This window comes from Schistocerca nitens, chromosome 8 (assembly GCF_023898315.1).
Source record: "Schistocerca nitens isolate TAMUIC-IGC-003100 chromosome 8, iqSchNite1.1, whole genome shotgun sequence".
NCBI classification, from domain to species: domain Eukaryota; kingdom Metazoa; phylum Arthropoda; class Insecta; order Orthoptera; family Acrididae; genus Schistocerca; species Schistocerca nitens.
This window is the reverse complement of record NC_064621.1, coordinates 501,228,526-501,246,344: the sequence shown is the minus strand read 5'-3', so window position 1 is coordinate 501,246,344 and position 17,819 is coordinate 501,228,526. Positions and strand designations below refer to the sequence as shown.

Below are 17,819 nucleotides of genomic sequence, written 5' to 3'. Positions count from 1 at the left end.
TGAAAGAAACTTATGAAACCATGGCTTTGTTGTTAGAGGCAATCAAATATAAGTATCATGAATGGCAACTCCGCTGTGATTTAACAGTTGTTGCACACCTTATATGTTTACAGGCTGGATTCACGAAATACTGCTGCCTTTTGTGCCTTTGGGACAGTCATGACACCAAGAACCACTATATAGTCAAGGAATGGCCTCTGTTGAACAACTAAGAACATGGGGTGTAAAATGTCACTTAAAATTCACTTTTTACATTCTCACCTTGATTTCTTCCCAGAAAATTTGGAAGCCATAAGCGATGAGCACGGTGAACACTTTCAACAAGACATTCTTACCATGGAACACCGTTACCAAGGCCACTGAAACCCTCTGATGATGGGTGACTACTGCTGGGGTCTTGTTACGGATAGTGATGAAACGGCAAACAAAAGAAGAGCTCTGTCGTCACATTTTTCAAAAACCAAAGACGATTAAAGGCAAAAATATCTTCTGAACTAATCTGGGCCTTTTATTGGCATCATGCCCATATATACATACAAAATAATATTGATTTCAAATGTTCTCAATGTGTATTTTTGTTTGACTTAATTGTGTCAATTTTTGCTATTACCATTTTTTATTCTCCTGTGTATCCAGGAAATGTGAGGTCATAGAGAAAAACTGATTTTACCAGTGTATTCAGCACCCCAAAATTAGGTAAATCCACTCATTTACAAACCAGATGCAGAAAAAAAGTTTAAATTTGTTGACTAGTGTAATGGACATAATGTAAAAAAGAGACTGGTGGAATCACGTATTTCTGCAAATCAAACAATTGAAAATTCATGATGGAAAAATGACAATATTATGAAAAGGATAGTTGCTTCTCACCACATAGTGAGGTGCTGACTCACAGATAAGACACAAGAAAAAGACTGTCAGCAGGTAAGCTTTCAGCCAAAAATGCCTTCATCAGAAATAAACGACACACACACAACTAACACAAACATGATCACAGTCTGGCCTCAGCAGCCCGAGATTGTGGTCATGTGTGTGTTAGTTGCATTTGTGTGAGTGCGTATGAGCTTGTATGTCATCTACTTCTGATATACGAGACTGGAATAGAAGTGAGAACCGATAGATGTACTCAAAGTACCTTCCGCCACACACCGTCAGGTGGCTTGCGGAGTATGGATGTAGATGTATTCTTTGAACATGATGAATGGATGTACACAGAGGGTGTATATTGATGTCACACAACATACTGTTGCAGAGCATGCTCTACAACATGACAGCTCATGATCTCAGTACCAGTTTCACCACATACGCCTTCTGTATTCTCCCCTAACAATAGTTTCTCAGAACTAGACAGGTGGTAATGGCATTTCAACATATCCTTAGTTCTCGTCACCCACCTGGCCGTCCAGTTACTATTCCTTTCTCCTCCCCCCCCCTCCCCCACCTCACATGTCTACCACATATAATGCACTTGCACGACATTTTGTCAGTAATTTCTGTCTTACTTTTTACCCTATATTCCACCTTTAAGCTCCCATATTTTCAAAACTTGTCCAGTGCATTCCCCAACAGTCACTCTTTCCTTCTCATCCAGTCTCCAGAAAGTCTCGCCTGACCCAGGGTTCCTGTTAACTTTTCCATAACTCTTTCTGTTTCCTTAACATTGTCAGTCCTTTTTCTTCATTCCTCTTCCTTCCCCTTCAACCCTTCTGCCAAAACGAGGATCCACTGGCTCAGAAAGCTTGCACATTTCCTTAACTTTTGTGTGTGTTTTCTCCTGCTAGCATGTGGTGAGTAGACCCTTTATCTATTCAATCATATTAGACTTTGATGAAAGTACATATGAGATGTAGATATAAATACGAGATAAGCTTTTGACAATGCTCACAGGTGTAAATTCTTTTAAATTGTGAAGGAAGTAGGGGTAAAACACAGAGAGTGAAAATCTATCTACAGCTCGTACAGAAACCAGACTGAAGTTATATGAGTTGAAGACCACAAAATGGAAACCCTAGTTGGGAAGGGAGCAGGTAAGTTGTAGCATATCGACCGTGTTGTTTAAAATCTGTTCACTGAGGTAAGCATTGTAGGAAACCAAGGACGATTTTGAAAAAGGTAGTAAAGTTTAGGGAGAAGAAATAAAATCTGAAGGTTTGCTGATAACACTGTAGTTCTGCCAGAAATGGCAAAGGACTGGAAGATAAACTGAAAGGAATGGATCGCATCTTGAAAAGAGAATGAATATCAGCAACAGTAAAACATGCGTAAAGGAGTGTAGTCAAATTGAATCAGGTGATGCTGAGGGATTTACATTAGAAAATGGGACATTAAAAATAATAAACAAGTCTTATTCATTTTCTGAATTACACAAACAGTTAAAGGAATCCTCAAACACTTGATAGATTTTCCCCATTTTTGTTTGTTACTGCCTTATTAACTAATGCAAAGTGACATCCAATAAACATGTATTTCTGTTCTGTGTTCTGCCTTTTTCATTGTTTCTCCAATGGCATTTTCATTTTATTTTCTCACATCCTCACAAATACATTTCCAAGCAATTGTGTTTAATACAGTGTAATCTACTCTATTTCTGTTATCATTTGCTTGCGCACTCTCCTTCCTTGCTCCATTCGAAGTTTTCTTTTCTTTTGTCTCTGCCCCTAACACCTTTTACTACTTTCCTGATACTTATGCTAAATAATTGGACCTTTCTTCTATATCCACATAACCCTGATTTTCCAAGATGCTAAACTGATTGCTTAATTTAATCTAGTATGCAGCCCTTATTATTAAATAATTTCTCGTAATCCAAACGTCTTGGTTTCTTGCCTTGTGAGTTTGCTTATTTCAGCTTTACTTCTATTTTTACTCAGCATCTCAGAAGTCTGTGATCAATTGATGAACTAAAGCAGTTCAGGACTGTCACATCCTGCACAATCCCTCTAATGTTTGATAAAACATTCAGTTTCATTTCATATTTCCAGTTAGTCCCTGCTGAGTCCCTTTTTTATTTGCGTTTTTCTTCTGCGAGAATGTATGAAGCATAAATATATTACTTCTGACAAATTCTACCAACATACACTGCTTTGCAAACCTCACGAATGAGCCAGATAAAGTAATGCAACAGATTTACTACATTGTGGAAGTGTGAGGTCAGCATGACTATAGCATCAAATGTTAATGGCTCAGCAACACTTGAAGGAATGGGAAAAGACAGTGTGTCTATCAGCAAGCAGTTTCCGCGCACTGTGTTCTTCATTACAACATGGGTCGAAGACAACATTTGGATGACTTTACATGGGGAAGAATCATCGGAAAATTGGGAGAAAGACAAGTGTGATAAGTGTATCCTAGGAGTTTGGTACTGCTTGCAGCTTTGTTCCACATGCAGGGGGAGCATTCTGAATCATGGGCACTGCTGTACGAAAGAGAGGAAGTGGTCAACCATGGTCAGCTACAGTAGATGATAACCACTCAATTGTGCAACAGGCAAGATAGAACCCATGTCAAATAGTGGGTGCCATGGCAACTACATTTAACAGGACTGCAAGGCACGCAATCTCTCACTCCACAGAGGCATAGCGAATGCATGGGGTTGGTTTCTTTACCTGACGACCAGCATGTTGTGTTCTGTATGTGATGGTGCCAAGAGCAAAAGGACTGGACCAACAAGCAGCTGGGTCGTGTACTCTTCGTGGATGAGAGCAGATTCAGTCTGAGTTGTGAGTCTGGATGTACCTTCATATGACAAGTATGACAAGTAGTGGAACATGTAATGCACCTCAAAATGTTGTTGAACATGATCATTTTGGTGGTCCAGGTGTCATGGTGCAGGGAAGCATAATTGTGCATGGACATACTGACATCCACATCTTTGATCATGGTACACAAACCAGTTAACTTTATTGTGACACTGTACTCCTATCCCACATGCATCTTTTCAGGGGTGCATTCAGCCCCAATTTCATTTTTATGGATGGCAATCCACAACCACAGTGAACAGCAGAAGTGGAGGAGCCCACGGAACAACAGCATGTGTAGCAAATGGATGGCCCTGCCCACATTCCCGATTGAGATCCCTCTGAGTATGTGTGGGATGCGTTGGGGAGACGTGTTGCAGTATGTGAACATGCATCAACAGCCAAGCAGCAGTTATCAACTGCACTAGTGGAGGAATGGAATGTCCCACTACAAGAACTCCTTACCAACCTTGTGGCCAGCATGGCCATGGGTGCATGTTGCAGAGGATGCATTCCTTCGTGGTGATCACACACCCGTAAGTATCTTTTTCTGCCATTTGTGATGTCTAGGGTCCCATCATAAATCACCGAGACTTCAGTGTAATTACTGTCTTTGAAAAAAAGTGCCATTTCCGTTCATCTCACTGCATGTTCCCACCCCATCAGTTACCTTCTGTACTATACAGTAGCAGTTCTTTTTTAAGTAGGCTGCAAGTTCCATTGATGCTGATGATGATATGATGATTGGTTTGTGGGGCACTCAACTGCGTGGTATCAGCACCCCTACAAATTCCAAACATTTGTCCAGTCCAATCTTCCCACTTTCATGAATGATGATGAAATGATGAGGACAACACAAACACCCAGTCATCTCAAGGCAGGAGAAAATCCCTGACCCCGCCGGGCATCGAACCTGGGACCCTGTGCTCGAAGTTCCATTGAGCTATGTTACTTTGCAGCAACACATCATGAGAAAGTTACTTTTGTCCTTAAGTTTTGCACACTAGTCATATTAATTTTTGCTATTATATTCAAATTTTCTCATTGAAGAATCCTTATTTCTTTATTGTCCTTCTTTTCCATTAAAGTCTCTCATCAATGTCTTGCACTAAGATTTTCTATCATATATCAGCTTTCGCATTCCTTCAAAGAGGTATTATACCTTCACAGCAGCATATAATGTTGTTAGTGCATAGACTTGAATGATTTTCATGGAAAATCTTGTTTATTTTTTTTTTAATCTGTCTGCTATTCTATCTGAGATCCCTATATGTCTGAAACATGGAGCACTTCTGATAACCCTACTATATCCCATCTGATGTTATTCAACTCAATATCCAATTACACCAACTTGTGTTTGCTACTGAATATCTCCTATATTCAGCTGAAGTGCTGGTAGCAAGCACATGTAAGAGTATAATTTGCAGCATCTGATGAAGATGACTACAGTGGCAGCCAAAATATTGCACATAACAATGTAACTGTTTATCTAACAATGGAAAATCCAGGATGGAATGTAACAATATTATGAAAAGGATAGTCGCTACTCACCATATAGTGGAGATGCTGAGTCGCAGATAGGACAACAAGGCCATTATCGAACACTCACACTCACTCACTCACTCACTCACTCACTCACTCACTCTCTCTCTCTCTCTCTCTCTCTCTCTCTTTCAGCTGACTTTCTGATGGTCTTTTTGTTGTGCCTACCTGTGACTCAGCATCTCCATTATATGGCGAGTAGAAACTATCCTTTTCATATTACTGTAATTGTTTATCTACATAGACAAGAAAAAATGGAATGTTAATCCTTCAATTGTCCCTTTAGCTAATACATCAACAATAGTGCACACTATAACTGACTTTATTACTGTTTTATCAGTAAGCATAAGAAAATAAAATTAATCGTTGATTATCTTGCAGGTGCAATGGACACAATGTATGAGAACAAACACGAAAAACAGTTAAGAGATTGATAACTTTTTAAAGATTTAGTTCTTTTTTTCTCCCACTCAGTAACAGGGAAAAGGATATACATTATGATTTCACACAGTTTTTGTATAAGTTGTCAACTTTTTTATAATGATATCAATCCACAAAATTATATTTTTTAAAGGTAATCACAACTATTTACACTGTTCCACACCTGACAGATAAAGGCTTAAGTGCAGTTTCGACAATGTTTTTAATAATCACTCACTACCTCATTTATGGAAGATGGGTAGCAATCCTGCACCAGAGCATGGCCAAATTAGGCAGTGTTAAATCGAAATGTGGACACTGGACTGAGGTGTGGAACTGAACTATGATGCTTACACAAAATAAGTAGATTTAATAATTTCGAAGTGTTTTATTACAAAATACCCAGAGACTCAAGTTTGGAATAGTTCAAAGAACAAATTGAAATATATATACAATTTGCACTTACTATCTGGGTGGGGCTGTACAGCACCTCTGAAATGTGGATTTATGAGAATCTTCTGAGGTGGTTGTTGCATCTGAGCAAAATGGGGTCCAGAGTTCTGGAATGAGTGGAATGGTTGTAGCTTCTGTTGATAATGTTGCTGCTGCTGCGGGCAGTACCACAAAAACACATTTACATGTTAATATATTAATGGATACTTCAATTGCTACTTAATCAAAATGTTTCATACTTAAGCATAAAAAGCAAACAAACTTAGCTTTGTTCTACTAGTATTTATTTTAGTTGATGCTACGATTTTTTCTGTCACTTATCACTTCTTTCATTACTGACATTGATTTGTTTATGCGAAAATGCAAAATTAGGAGTTCATCCTCAGTGTAAAGCCTGCCCACACTCTCCCCCTTCCGCACTGCAGCTCATTGGGTGAGTTAGAGCAGATATTGGATGTTCAAACCTAGTAAATTTGTCTTTATGGACACTAGTCAGTTGTTAATTGATAATGTCCTAAATTAACAGAATACCAATTACAGTGGAACTTTAATTTTACATTCTCTGATTTTACTTTTTTCATGATTCTACACCCTAAATTCATAGCCCCTGTGAAAAGATCAATGCTAAAAAATGTCCTGATTTTACAATTCTTCCTAGTAAGGTTTACCTCAATTAAGGTTCTTACTCAACATCTCGCTTGATTACATCCCCATTTCTTCCTATTGACATTTGACGTGACTGGATGAGTTATATGTGGCACAAAAGACAAATGGTTCGAAATACAGGTGGCGGCAGAGTTAAGGGGATATTTTGGGCCATTGTGAAGACGGGAGACATGAGAGAGGAAATGGTGGCGTAATCCATGGTCGGTGTTGCCAACACAACTTGCAGCATTCAGCTTCACCGCACTAGTATGATACAACTACTGCTAGGTTGCATCGCTAATGAAAAAACAAGACAGTCAACGCAAAATGTTCCGGACCAAGCCAATACGTGACAAAGTGATCCAGCCACCATATTTTCCTTTGCCACTTAGTCTTTTTGCATGTATTTCCAATATACTGTGTTCAGTAACACTATCAACTGTCAATCTTTTAAATTCTAACACTGAGTCTCGAAGGATATGCTCAGTCATAAGCAAGGAAACGTCGCCCATTTCTGGCTAGTGAGCTCTTATTGGCTGGCAACCTGTTAAAGTCAACCAATAGTCAGCACTGCCACCACACCACACTAACACATATAAAAAGAGCTTGCCTACTGCATGTGTGGAGAGGACGAGTGGCCCTTCGACGACATGAGTGCATGTAGAGGTGAAAGCATTTTGTGAAGTGCTGAAAATATATTTTTATGTAGATGATGTGCGATGACAGAGATGTCAAACGGAAATAGAATAAGGGTTTTGTGATATCACATTTTAAAGATTTTCATTTTCAATTCTGACACAATACAGTTGAAACAACTACATACATTACACAATAAAGTTGCAACAAATACATACACTATTCACATATATACTTTGCACCACACACACTACACACTGCAGATCGTAAAGATTGGTAGCAGTGGTAAAGGGCACTAAGCGAAACTGTAGCACTTGAGTTTTTACTTTTTACACAGTGCAGGAATTTAATGAGCCACCTTCTAATAAGCTTGTAACATCAACTGGGGAAGTAAACTCATTTTTTCACATCTCTCTATCTCTCATCAAGTCTAAAATAACACTTTAACATTGGTGAGCATATGAAGCGTAGCTTTTAAGAAAAGCGTTAAACAATAACAGCAATGGTGACAAAATCTGTCATCAAGCAGTTGTCCGCATTTATGTTTATCGTTTAACCACTTGGCTGCTGTGACGCTTTTGGTTTAACTCAACATGTTCAGCAATTTTTGCTTTTCTCTGGGTGAACACAAAGGATGAGCTCTCAAAAACACGTGTTTTGCATGTATAATTTGTACTTGTATGCTACAACATGTTGAAAACATGCTTGATTACCTTGTACCCACATACCAATTTCAAAAACATTTTTTTTACTTGCTGTTACACATCCTTAATTTTTTTAAGAACTGATGAAATCCATTACCACAAATTATACTATAAACATTGTATTGTTCATTTAATTCCCTCCACTTAGATTTTATACAAAGGATTGGAAAGGACTGTGATTTTTAATAATATATGCCAAGTACATGTGTTTTTGCTCGTATTTTGGGGGTTTTACCATTTTCCTGAATTTTACAGTTTTGAGGTCTGGACCACATGAAAACGTAAAATAGGGGTTTCTCTGTAGCCATAAATAAAAATCAGTGGAGCAAAATACAATTAATTTTCCTTTCACTTTTAAATCAATTATAATGAAGCTCTACGCGCAAAATTACTGAATCCTTCCCACACCTCCCAAAGTGGTACTTCATCGCCCACCCAATCTACGAAATATCTTAGTTCATCTTTACACAACTACGTCCAATTCCTTACCATATGAGTCACACTCCTGTGGAAGATCCAGGTGCAAGACCTATACAATGCACCTACCCCACACATTCTACTAAAGTCATGGGCATATCTCATCTTATAATTTGATGCTGGAGTGGTCTACAGCCTTTATGTAATTATATAACTTGATTGTTTCCACTTGAGGCTGTCAAATAATTAATTTTTTTATTTCTTTCAATAGTAATTTTGATTATTGCTACTCATCAGCAGGCAGAAGTATCAAATATAAATATTCATAAAGGCGCATACATACAGCTACTACTCCAAACATTAAGAGTATGTGAAGTGTCCAAATTACACAATAAATACATAATCACAAAATCAGATAAAAACCATGATGGTAACATTTCTTACATTTGTATGGCCCCACTGTCAAACTTTATGAGTGTTTAGCAAGACGCAAGCAAGCACAGTTATGAAACACGAGATTTTCAAATAATTCCTAGTCAGCATTAGTGCTAATAATAAAAGGTAACAGAAGTGAGGTTGTACCCAAGTGAGTGCGTCTTTCCCCGTCCAACCCTCTCCCCAATTCCTCTGACCCATTAACAGAACCATTCTTATATCAGGTACCTATCCCCATGTTAACACTGTTCTGATGCTGTTGTTATTTATATGCTTTTGAACATGTGGATACACTGTAGAATTAATCTTAAGTCACTATCATCACAGTATACTGACACAGTCTCTTATTAAATGTAAATGCTGAGTGACTAGGGCCTCCCGTCGGGTAGACCGTTCGCCGGGTGCAAGTCCTTCGATTTGACGCCACTTCGGCGACTTGCGCATCGATGGGGATGAAATTAACACATTAGATATATGAATATGTTATGGACAACTTTATACCAATTTGTTTCGTATCCAGGAAGATGTTACATGCACTGTTATACATAAATCTAAAATATGTTACATAATTTAACTACTTTGAAACATCTTTATATACTGAACACGCACAATGTGTGCCACCTCATATAACAATAAGTCAATAATAGTGCATTGCTTTCTAAACTGACTTAGAAATGCCAACACACATGAGATGCAATAACATGTACTGAAATGTGTGTATTCTAGTTTTGTAGCATGAATAGTAGTTACACTGTTATCATTGTTTTGTATTGTCCCCATCTTCCTTAAGAAAATGAAGGAGTTTTGTGTTGAATGCACATGTATTTTGTATTCACAATGCCTGTATGTTAAATATGAGTAATGTATTTTAAAAATCTTCATGAATACTGTGTTTTAAACTAGTCTTACCAAAGCAGCCCAAACGGCAGTGTTTTCCTAAGCATTTTGAGAAAACCAATGGTTGTATGAATAAATCTGCACAAGTATCTTACAGTTTTGGAATGTAGTTTACAGTGTTATTTTTCCTGTAGAAGTAATCTTCCATACGAAGTGGGAAATAACCTAGGATGCATATATACGAATGGTCAACTAAGGACCACATGTTCCTTTTTGGTGGTTCTTTTGTTCTAGGGCTCTTTCGTCTGTCCACTATGTTTTTCTTCCTGTCTGCTGACCACTTCAGACCAGTTTTTTTCACTCTCCTACCTTGAAATCCTTCCACATTCAATACTTTTTCCTGAACACCTCTCTGTCAGTTAACACTTCTGTCAGTTGCTCCTTCAGTTTTCGTATAATTTTTTTTCCTACGACTTTTCTACTTTATGGATGCAACTTCTTGTTGATTTCTGATGCCACAAACTTTTGAAGATCTGTTTGGTTAATCGACTGTCTTTACTTTGATATAAATGTCCAAAAAATAGAAGTCTTCTTCTGAAAAGTTTTCTATATTTCAATAAATTTCGTCATTACTACGAAGTTCCATAGTTTCTCATGGGCCTAATACATTCCTAATGATTCGCCTTTTTATTATTTCTAATTTATAGTTTAATGCTAGATATTCACTTGCATACAGTGGAACCTTGAGTAGCAAGCATAATTTGTTCAAGAGTGTTACTCGTAGAGAGAAATACTCATTAAGTGAAACAATTTATCCCCTATAAATTAATGTAAAATATGATAATGCATTCCATGCAGAAAAAAATACTGGAAGTTTTAGCTTTGTCATGCCATTTATTCAAAGAAAATTATACATACAATATACGCACTTTATTATTCATGATACATAACTAGTTCTTTTTTACTAGCAAGCTATCTATAGTCATTTGTTTCTGCTTATGCTTCAACATTTGGCAAAATTGCGACACAGTATTATCATAAAATAAATTTGTAGCGCACATACCCACTGCTTTATTGGAGGTGGTGACTTTCAATGTACAATGCAACCAATTCACGTGCTTTCCGCATTAGCATTTCTCTTGTTGCACCAGAAGATTGCTGCTTCCTCGTTACCACCACCACCACCACCACCACCTCCTCCTCCTCCTCCTCCTCCTCCTCCTCTGAAGAACTCCTCACCACAACTTCCTGCTGTTAAACACACTACAACTCCATAAGCTCTTTGGTGGTCATTTCTTGCCTGTGATCTTCCACAAGCTCATCAATATCATTGTTATTCACTTCTAGTCTCACGTTCTTGGCCAAAGACACAATCTCATTGACTACAGGCTTCACAGGTACTGACTCAAATGCCTCAGTCACATTCGACAATGCACTCCAGCCAAAGCTTCTTCCAAGCAGAAGTGAGAGTTTTCTTGGTAACCCCTTGCCACATCTTTTCGATCATACTGATGCAGGTAACGATGTTGAAGTATTATTTCCTGAACTCTCTGAGAGTCAGTCATTCAACTCATTCAACTCAGTCAACTCAAAGCAATGCTCGAAGGGTGCTTTAGTGCACAGCTTCTTAAAGTTAGAAATAATCTGTTTTTTGGTCCATAGGCTGGAGTAACGGAGTGGTGTTGGGAGAAAAATTTGATCTCAATGAACTGAAATTCTTCAAGAACGTAGTCTTGTAGGCCTAGAGAATGGGTAGGAGCGTTGTCCATAGCAAGGAAGACATGGAGTGGCAGATTCATATCAAGCAAATATTTTTTCACCGAAGTACCAAACACTTCATTGATACAATCTCAAAAAAGATTACATGTCACCCTAGACTTGTTATTGGGCCTCCACATCACACTTAACCTGTTGTTCTGCACTTTAAACTTCTTGAAGGCTTGTTTGGTGTCTGAATGGTAAACAAGCGGCAGTTTAATTTTCAAATCACCACTTGCATTGGCACATAATAGCAGTGTAAGGTGGTCTCTCATTGGCTTGTGACCGGGCAATGCATTCTCCTCTGCTGTTACAAAGGTAAGCTTCGGCACCTTTTTCCAGAATAGATCCATCTCGTCACAATTAAAAACCTGTTACGGCAGCATTTTGACGTTTCTGACGAAGTTCTCTGCTGCTTTTGTAGTGGAGCTGGCTGCTTCAACGTGCCTCATAACGCTGTGGAAGCTGGTTCTCTTCTTAAACTTCTTGAACCACACACGACTTCCCTTAAACTCTTCTTTGGCCACTGATGACCCTTGCTGCTTCTTAACAAGGTTGGCAAAATTCATTCTCACCTTCTCACAAATGATGTTCTCATTAATAGTGTCACCTTACAATTGCTTGTCATTTATCCATACATGGACCAACCTTTCGAGATCAGCCAGAATACGAAACCATTGTTTAGATACTCTTGTCACTCCCTTTGAAGCATCTATATCTGTAATCTTGTCCCTGTTCTTGAGGATAGTGCAAATAATTAATGTAGACCGATTGTAAGTATGTGCTAAATCAGCAACGTTCACACCACGTTCACGTTTTTCAGTGATTTTGTGAGTCATTCCTAAGGTCATTTTTTTCTCTTTTGTCGTCTTCTTGAGGCTTTATCTTCAGGGACATTTATATGAAGATAATTAAAATCTTAAAAAAAAAAAAAACGCTGTGTGAACACAAGTTTAGAAAAATGTGTGACCACAAGCTGCACTAAGATGATAGCAGAAAGAGCACTAAACCCAGACTGCAGTGCATACAAAAGACATTGTTCATATACCTCTGCCAACAATGAAAGGTGTTCATATTGTTGAGCATTGCTCTCGCTGCAGGAACAGCTGGTGTCATCACACTAAATCCACTTAAACGTTGTTGCTCATTACGCAAAACATCGCTCACGAAGTGAGTCATTTTTTTTACAATCTGTTTCGCATGTTATGTGAATTGCACCTTAAGAGAGGTGCTCGTTAAGTGACGTTGCACTGTATAGAGATTCTGCCTTCACTAATGTATTGAATGCACCTTGTTTTTTGCATTTTTAGACAGGCATTTTTTATTGTTAACATCTTTATTTAAACCACCTGCTTTTCCCATTTTACAAATCCTTTCCTCTATAACTGCTGTCTCCCAAAGGTATTCAAATTTTTTAACCTTTTCAACTTGGCTGTTATCAGAAAGTGGCATCATCTTTTTAATGTTTGTAATTTGTTTTCCCCGTGCAGAAATTCTTAAGCTAGTCCTACTGGCTATTGCTTCTACAAGATTAATTTTTGATATAGGAGATGTCACATTTTCAGAAAGTATAGCAATGTCATCTGCAAATGTGAGACAGTTAATTTCAATATTTTTGTTTTCTTTTCCCAACCTTATTTGTGAAATCTTACATTCATTCAGTTTTTCCTTCCAAAGTTGCACTGTTTTTTCTAAAACACTGTTAAAAAGAATCGGGGACAGGCCACCACCTTACTTTACACCTGCACTTATTTCGAAGGGCTGAGATATTTCTCCCATAAATTTCGGTTTAGATTCAGTATCTGTAAGCATATATATTTTATTTTATTTATTAATTCAGTGTATTTAGTAAGCAATGTCACAAAAGATGGTTTTATGTGGTTATGAAGTTCACATTCAGTGTTTTTGTTGCAATGTATGCATGAGTAATGGGGTCTATATGATTATTACTGCCCAGATTGCTAGATGTTATGAGCATGCAAAGCTAGGGGAGACGAGTTTTACTAAGCCATGCCTTGGTAAATGATATACCCATCTCCTTCCTTAAATAGTACGGTTCTATTATACAGCAGAATACCGAATGTTTGTCAACTAACTTACAATAATTATTAATTCACTCAGATAGAAAATGTTTACTCTGTAGCGTATGATATCTGAAAATAGCATACAGAATACCACACGAGAATGTGTTTTTTCCTGCCAACAGCCTCATTTATCATCTATAAAGTGTACACACGTAATGGTTTGATGCAATTTTTGTAAAATATGATGATACCACTAACTGTATGTATAATTTATGCCATTTTTATGCCGTTCATAGTTCGTTCTTGATTAATGTAGACCCATTCTTGCACTGAAATAGCCAACATATGTATGTGCTGATGACATATACAGGGTGCTAAAAAGAAAGTGTTGAAGATTTTGAGGGGTGTTAGTATCCACCAAAACAAGAACATGTTGTTGTTGTTGTGGTCTTCAGTCCTGAGACTGGTTTGATGCAGCTCTCCATGCTAATCTATCCTGTGCAAGCTCCTTCATCTCCCAGTACCTACTGCAACCTACATCCTTCTGAATCTGATTAGTTTATTCATCTCTTAGTCTCCCTCTACGATTTTTACCCTCCATGCTGCCCTCCAATGCTAAATTTGTGATCCCTTGATGCCTCAGGACACGTCTGACCAACCGATCCCTTCTTCTAGTCAAGTTGTGCCACAAACTTCTCTTCTCCCCAATCCTATTCAATACCTCCACATTAGTTACGTGATCTACCCAGCTAATCTTCAACATTCTTCTGTAGCACAACATTTCGAAAGCTAGAGCATAAGAACATAAAGTCCAATAAACACGGGTCCTCAGAACTTACTTTCTGAGATATGCAAACACGTTCATAGGGAAGGTTCGACCTGATGTCCTTTCATCATCACACTTGTAATAGGAGGTGTCCAACATGATTTCTGCCCATGGCAATGCATCCCTCTCTCCCTTGGGATAACAAATTACCACTCATTGAAATACACCTGGTTGTCATCGTAAGCTGCCATGCAGTGAAGACATAATCCTGCACTATTTGGATATCACTGACTGGGATGGCATAGACTAATGCCTTTAAGCATCCCCATAACCAAAATCCTACGGGAACCAAAAATGTTGGGGACTGAAGTCGGGGGAACGGGGAGGTCAAGGTGTGGGGCCTCCCAGACCTATCCAGCGATCTTGAAATGTCAGCATCAGATGTTCACGCACTCTGCAGAGGAAATGTGCTGGTGCATGACAGTGCATAAACCACACCTGTAATCTTTGCTGATAAGGCCAACAAGGGAGGCAATACATTAACAAGAAATTGATGACATTGAGTCCCGTTCAATCTTCATTGTAGCCCGAGTAATTTATCACTAAAAACACATGCCCATACACTGATGTTGTTTATGCACTCTTTCTGCAAGTGCACAGGGATTTCCATTAGCCCACTCATGCTGGTTGTGAACATCACATGCCATCTCTTGTGAACCCTGCCTCGTCAGTCACTAAAATCTTTGGCAAAAGCAGTAGATCTGCAGTAAACTTCTGTAAGAGCCACTGACAGGACTGCAATCTGCTGTGGTCATCTTCTGGCCTTAGTGCTTTGTTGCACTGAAGATGGTACGGATGCAGCAATTGCTCATGTAGTACGAACCAGACAAATGGAGACTCATGCCTTCTGCTGCTGCCAATTGCCACACACTGGTTATGAAAGTTCACAATGTCATCTCTTGTGAAACCCGCCTTGTCGTAGATTTAGAACATGCTCCTCCATCTGAGGTGTGTGGACTGATCAAGACCACCTACTGTTCACCTTGTGGGGTGCTAGAGGACCTGTGTCCTTGAAATGCTGAAATAGTTAGCCGAACGGCTTATCAGATGGTACTGTGTGATGTGAATATTTTTCCGTGTAGATGGCACAGGCTTGCAACTACTTCCATTTGCTAAACTGCAGCAGAAAATCATATCTACCATTTCACTTGTCGATTAGTACATGCCCATTGCTAACATGTGGAAGACAAAAAAAATTACTGCACCATTTATGTACAGGGCAATACACACATCACAACAACAGTAAACATAACAATTAAGCCATTTTTTTAAAAGTTGATGCAACTCTACAACACATACCCAGCACTGCTAGAAATTTACTGCACAATAACACACACTAACAAGTCTGAGACTACAGCACCTATACCACAATGCTGACAACACAACTGGTTGTAAACTACCCAATGCTCAGACTGATGTTAATACCAGAGTATGTCAATACAGAAAGACATGCAGAGTAATGAACCCTGCTTACAGATCACTAAGGCTATGACTGTGCCCATACAGTATTTGTCTCCTCAATGTTTATCTTGCATGTCAAGGAGGTGGAGTTATTGTCTTCAACCACTATGGACAAATGTAACGATCTCAGATTGTATGCATTTCCGAACCCATATTTATTGGACTTTTTTTCTTGTCTTGATGGTTACTACCACCCCTCAAAACATCTGACACTTTTTTTGTCAACACCCCATATACATGTCAGATAGTTTTTATTATTTTGATATATGCTGAAGCACAATGTGAGCAATATGTTAATTTTGACTTTATTTTATTATATAACTGCTAAACACATGACACGACTCAAATATAATTGTGTGTATATGATCTGCTTTTGCAGTTCACGATATTCCAGTTGATAATGGCTATAAGGCTCAAACTACAATACTGGTTTTTATAAATAAATAATTTTACAGTCAAATGTGGAAATGATGTCCTGTTAGAAAAGTTCTCAGCTTCATTTAGATGCTTATCGATGTGTCAATGTCTCCACTGTATGGTGAACTGTTACTTTCACTCTTCCAATTATTTACACTGTTTGCCATTAAAATTTTGACACCACAAAGATGGTATGTGAAAAAAGTCAATCTGGCATTAAATGCTCTGTACTGTTGGATATACAAATGATTAACATCTAAACGCAAATTCTCAAAGTATGTACAAGCAGTGGCATTTAATCTCACTCAGAAATTTTATTTCTTTGTGACACGATCAAGTTTTGTCTCATATAAGAAGGATAAACTTCTAGCAGCACATGTCAAAAATTCAACAGCTACACAATGGAGGCCGGTCAAGATGTGGTTTACCATTCTGTGATATTAGTGGTTGGGTGTCCCATGACTGTCACGTTAATGTTGAATCAACTGGTTCAGCAGGACAGACCATACTCAACAACCTTGCAGGATGACAGTGGTTCCGTGTGACAAGTGCCCAAGAGGACAAACGTACAGTTCAATTGGCTATGCAGTGTCATATACCCATGTCAGGAACCCTGAGTCAGGTAATGGGCTTGCTTGCAACAAGGCAAGGCAAGTACCCACAAGGGCAGTGCGAAAAGGTCCGGAGAACCATGGACTTTCAGCATGATGAACATTGTCGTGTCTTCCCTTGTCACAGCAGCAGAGAGAGGTGTGCTGTCAGTGGTGCACCATCACCACCAACAATAGACACAAAACTGGCACCATGTCATCCTTTCAGACTAATCCTAACTTATCCATATGTGAAGGTTCCAAGGAGAACAAATATTATCAGACTACATTCATTACCATCATATGGATCATTTAAAAACATTTTATATATATTTATTGTACTAGGATGCTGCTATTTTTTGAAGCTTTATTCAAGAGTTGTACATTTACGCAATAAACTTATTTCGGCTGCATTGCATTTTCAAGGGATATGTAATTATATAGTGCTTTTAGCTTATAAAATTTTTACATTATATATCTGACTGGTTTATAACAGTGTGTGAGTACGTACTTCCATATAACATCGTTGATGTTGTAGCTATCAAATATTTCTGCTTATTGTATTTGTAATGCTGAGTGAATTGTTTTTGTTTATTATATATATACTCTTTCTCCACAGTAGATGCTGTTGAGTAATTTTTGAAATTTTCATTTTCTATAAATTTGACAGCTTTACCTGACAAAAATCATAGACGTTGTATGGTTATATATTTATCTTATTCATCTGTGTGTGTGTGTGTGTGTGTGTGTGTGTGTGTGTGTGTGTGTGTGTGTGCGCGCGCGCATATTTCTATTTCTTCTAAAATGGTAATTTTTGGGCCTTTAGGTATTGTATGTAGGATTTTCATTGTGTAGTTATTGGTTTCCATCTTCAAGTGGCAGAAAAATGTTGATGGATTTTGCGTTACTCTTTTGGT

At 38.3% G+C, this 17,819-nt stretch overlaps 1 protein-coding gene across 2 annotated transcripts in view; it reads right to left on the bottom strand.

The window, feature by feature from the left end:
• Positions 1 to 17,819, bottom strand: part of LOC126199239 (RNA-binding protein 33-like) — a 222,544-nt gene that overhangs the window by 119,721 nt on the left and 85,004 nt on the right. For both annotated transcript variants that reach the window (XM_049936032.1, XM_049936031.1), the window contains exon 7: positions 6,166 to 6,307. In XM_049936032.1, the coding sequence (XP_049791989.1) occupies positions 6,166 to 6,307 (142 nt within the window). The remainder of the gene's footprint in view (positions 1 to 6,165; positions 6,308 to 17,819) is intronic.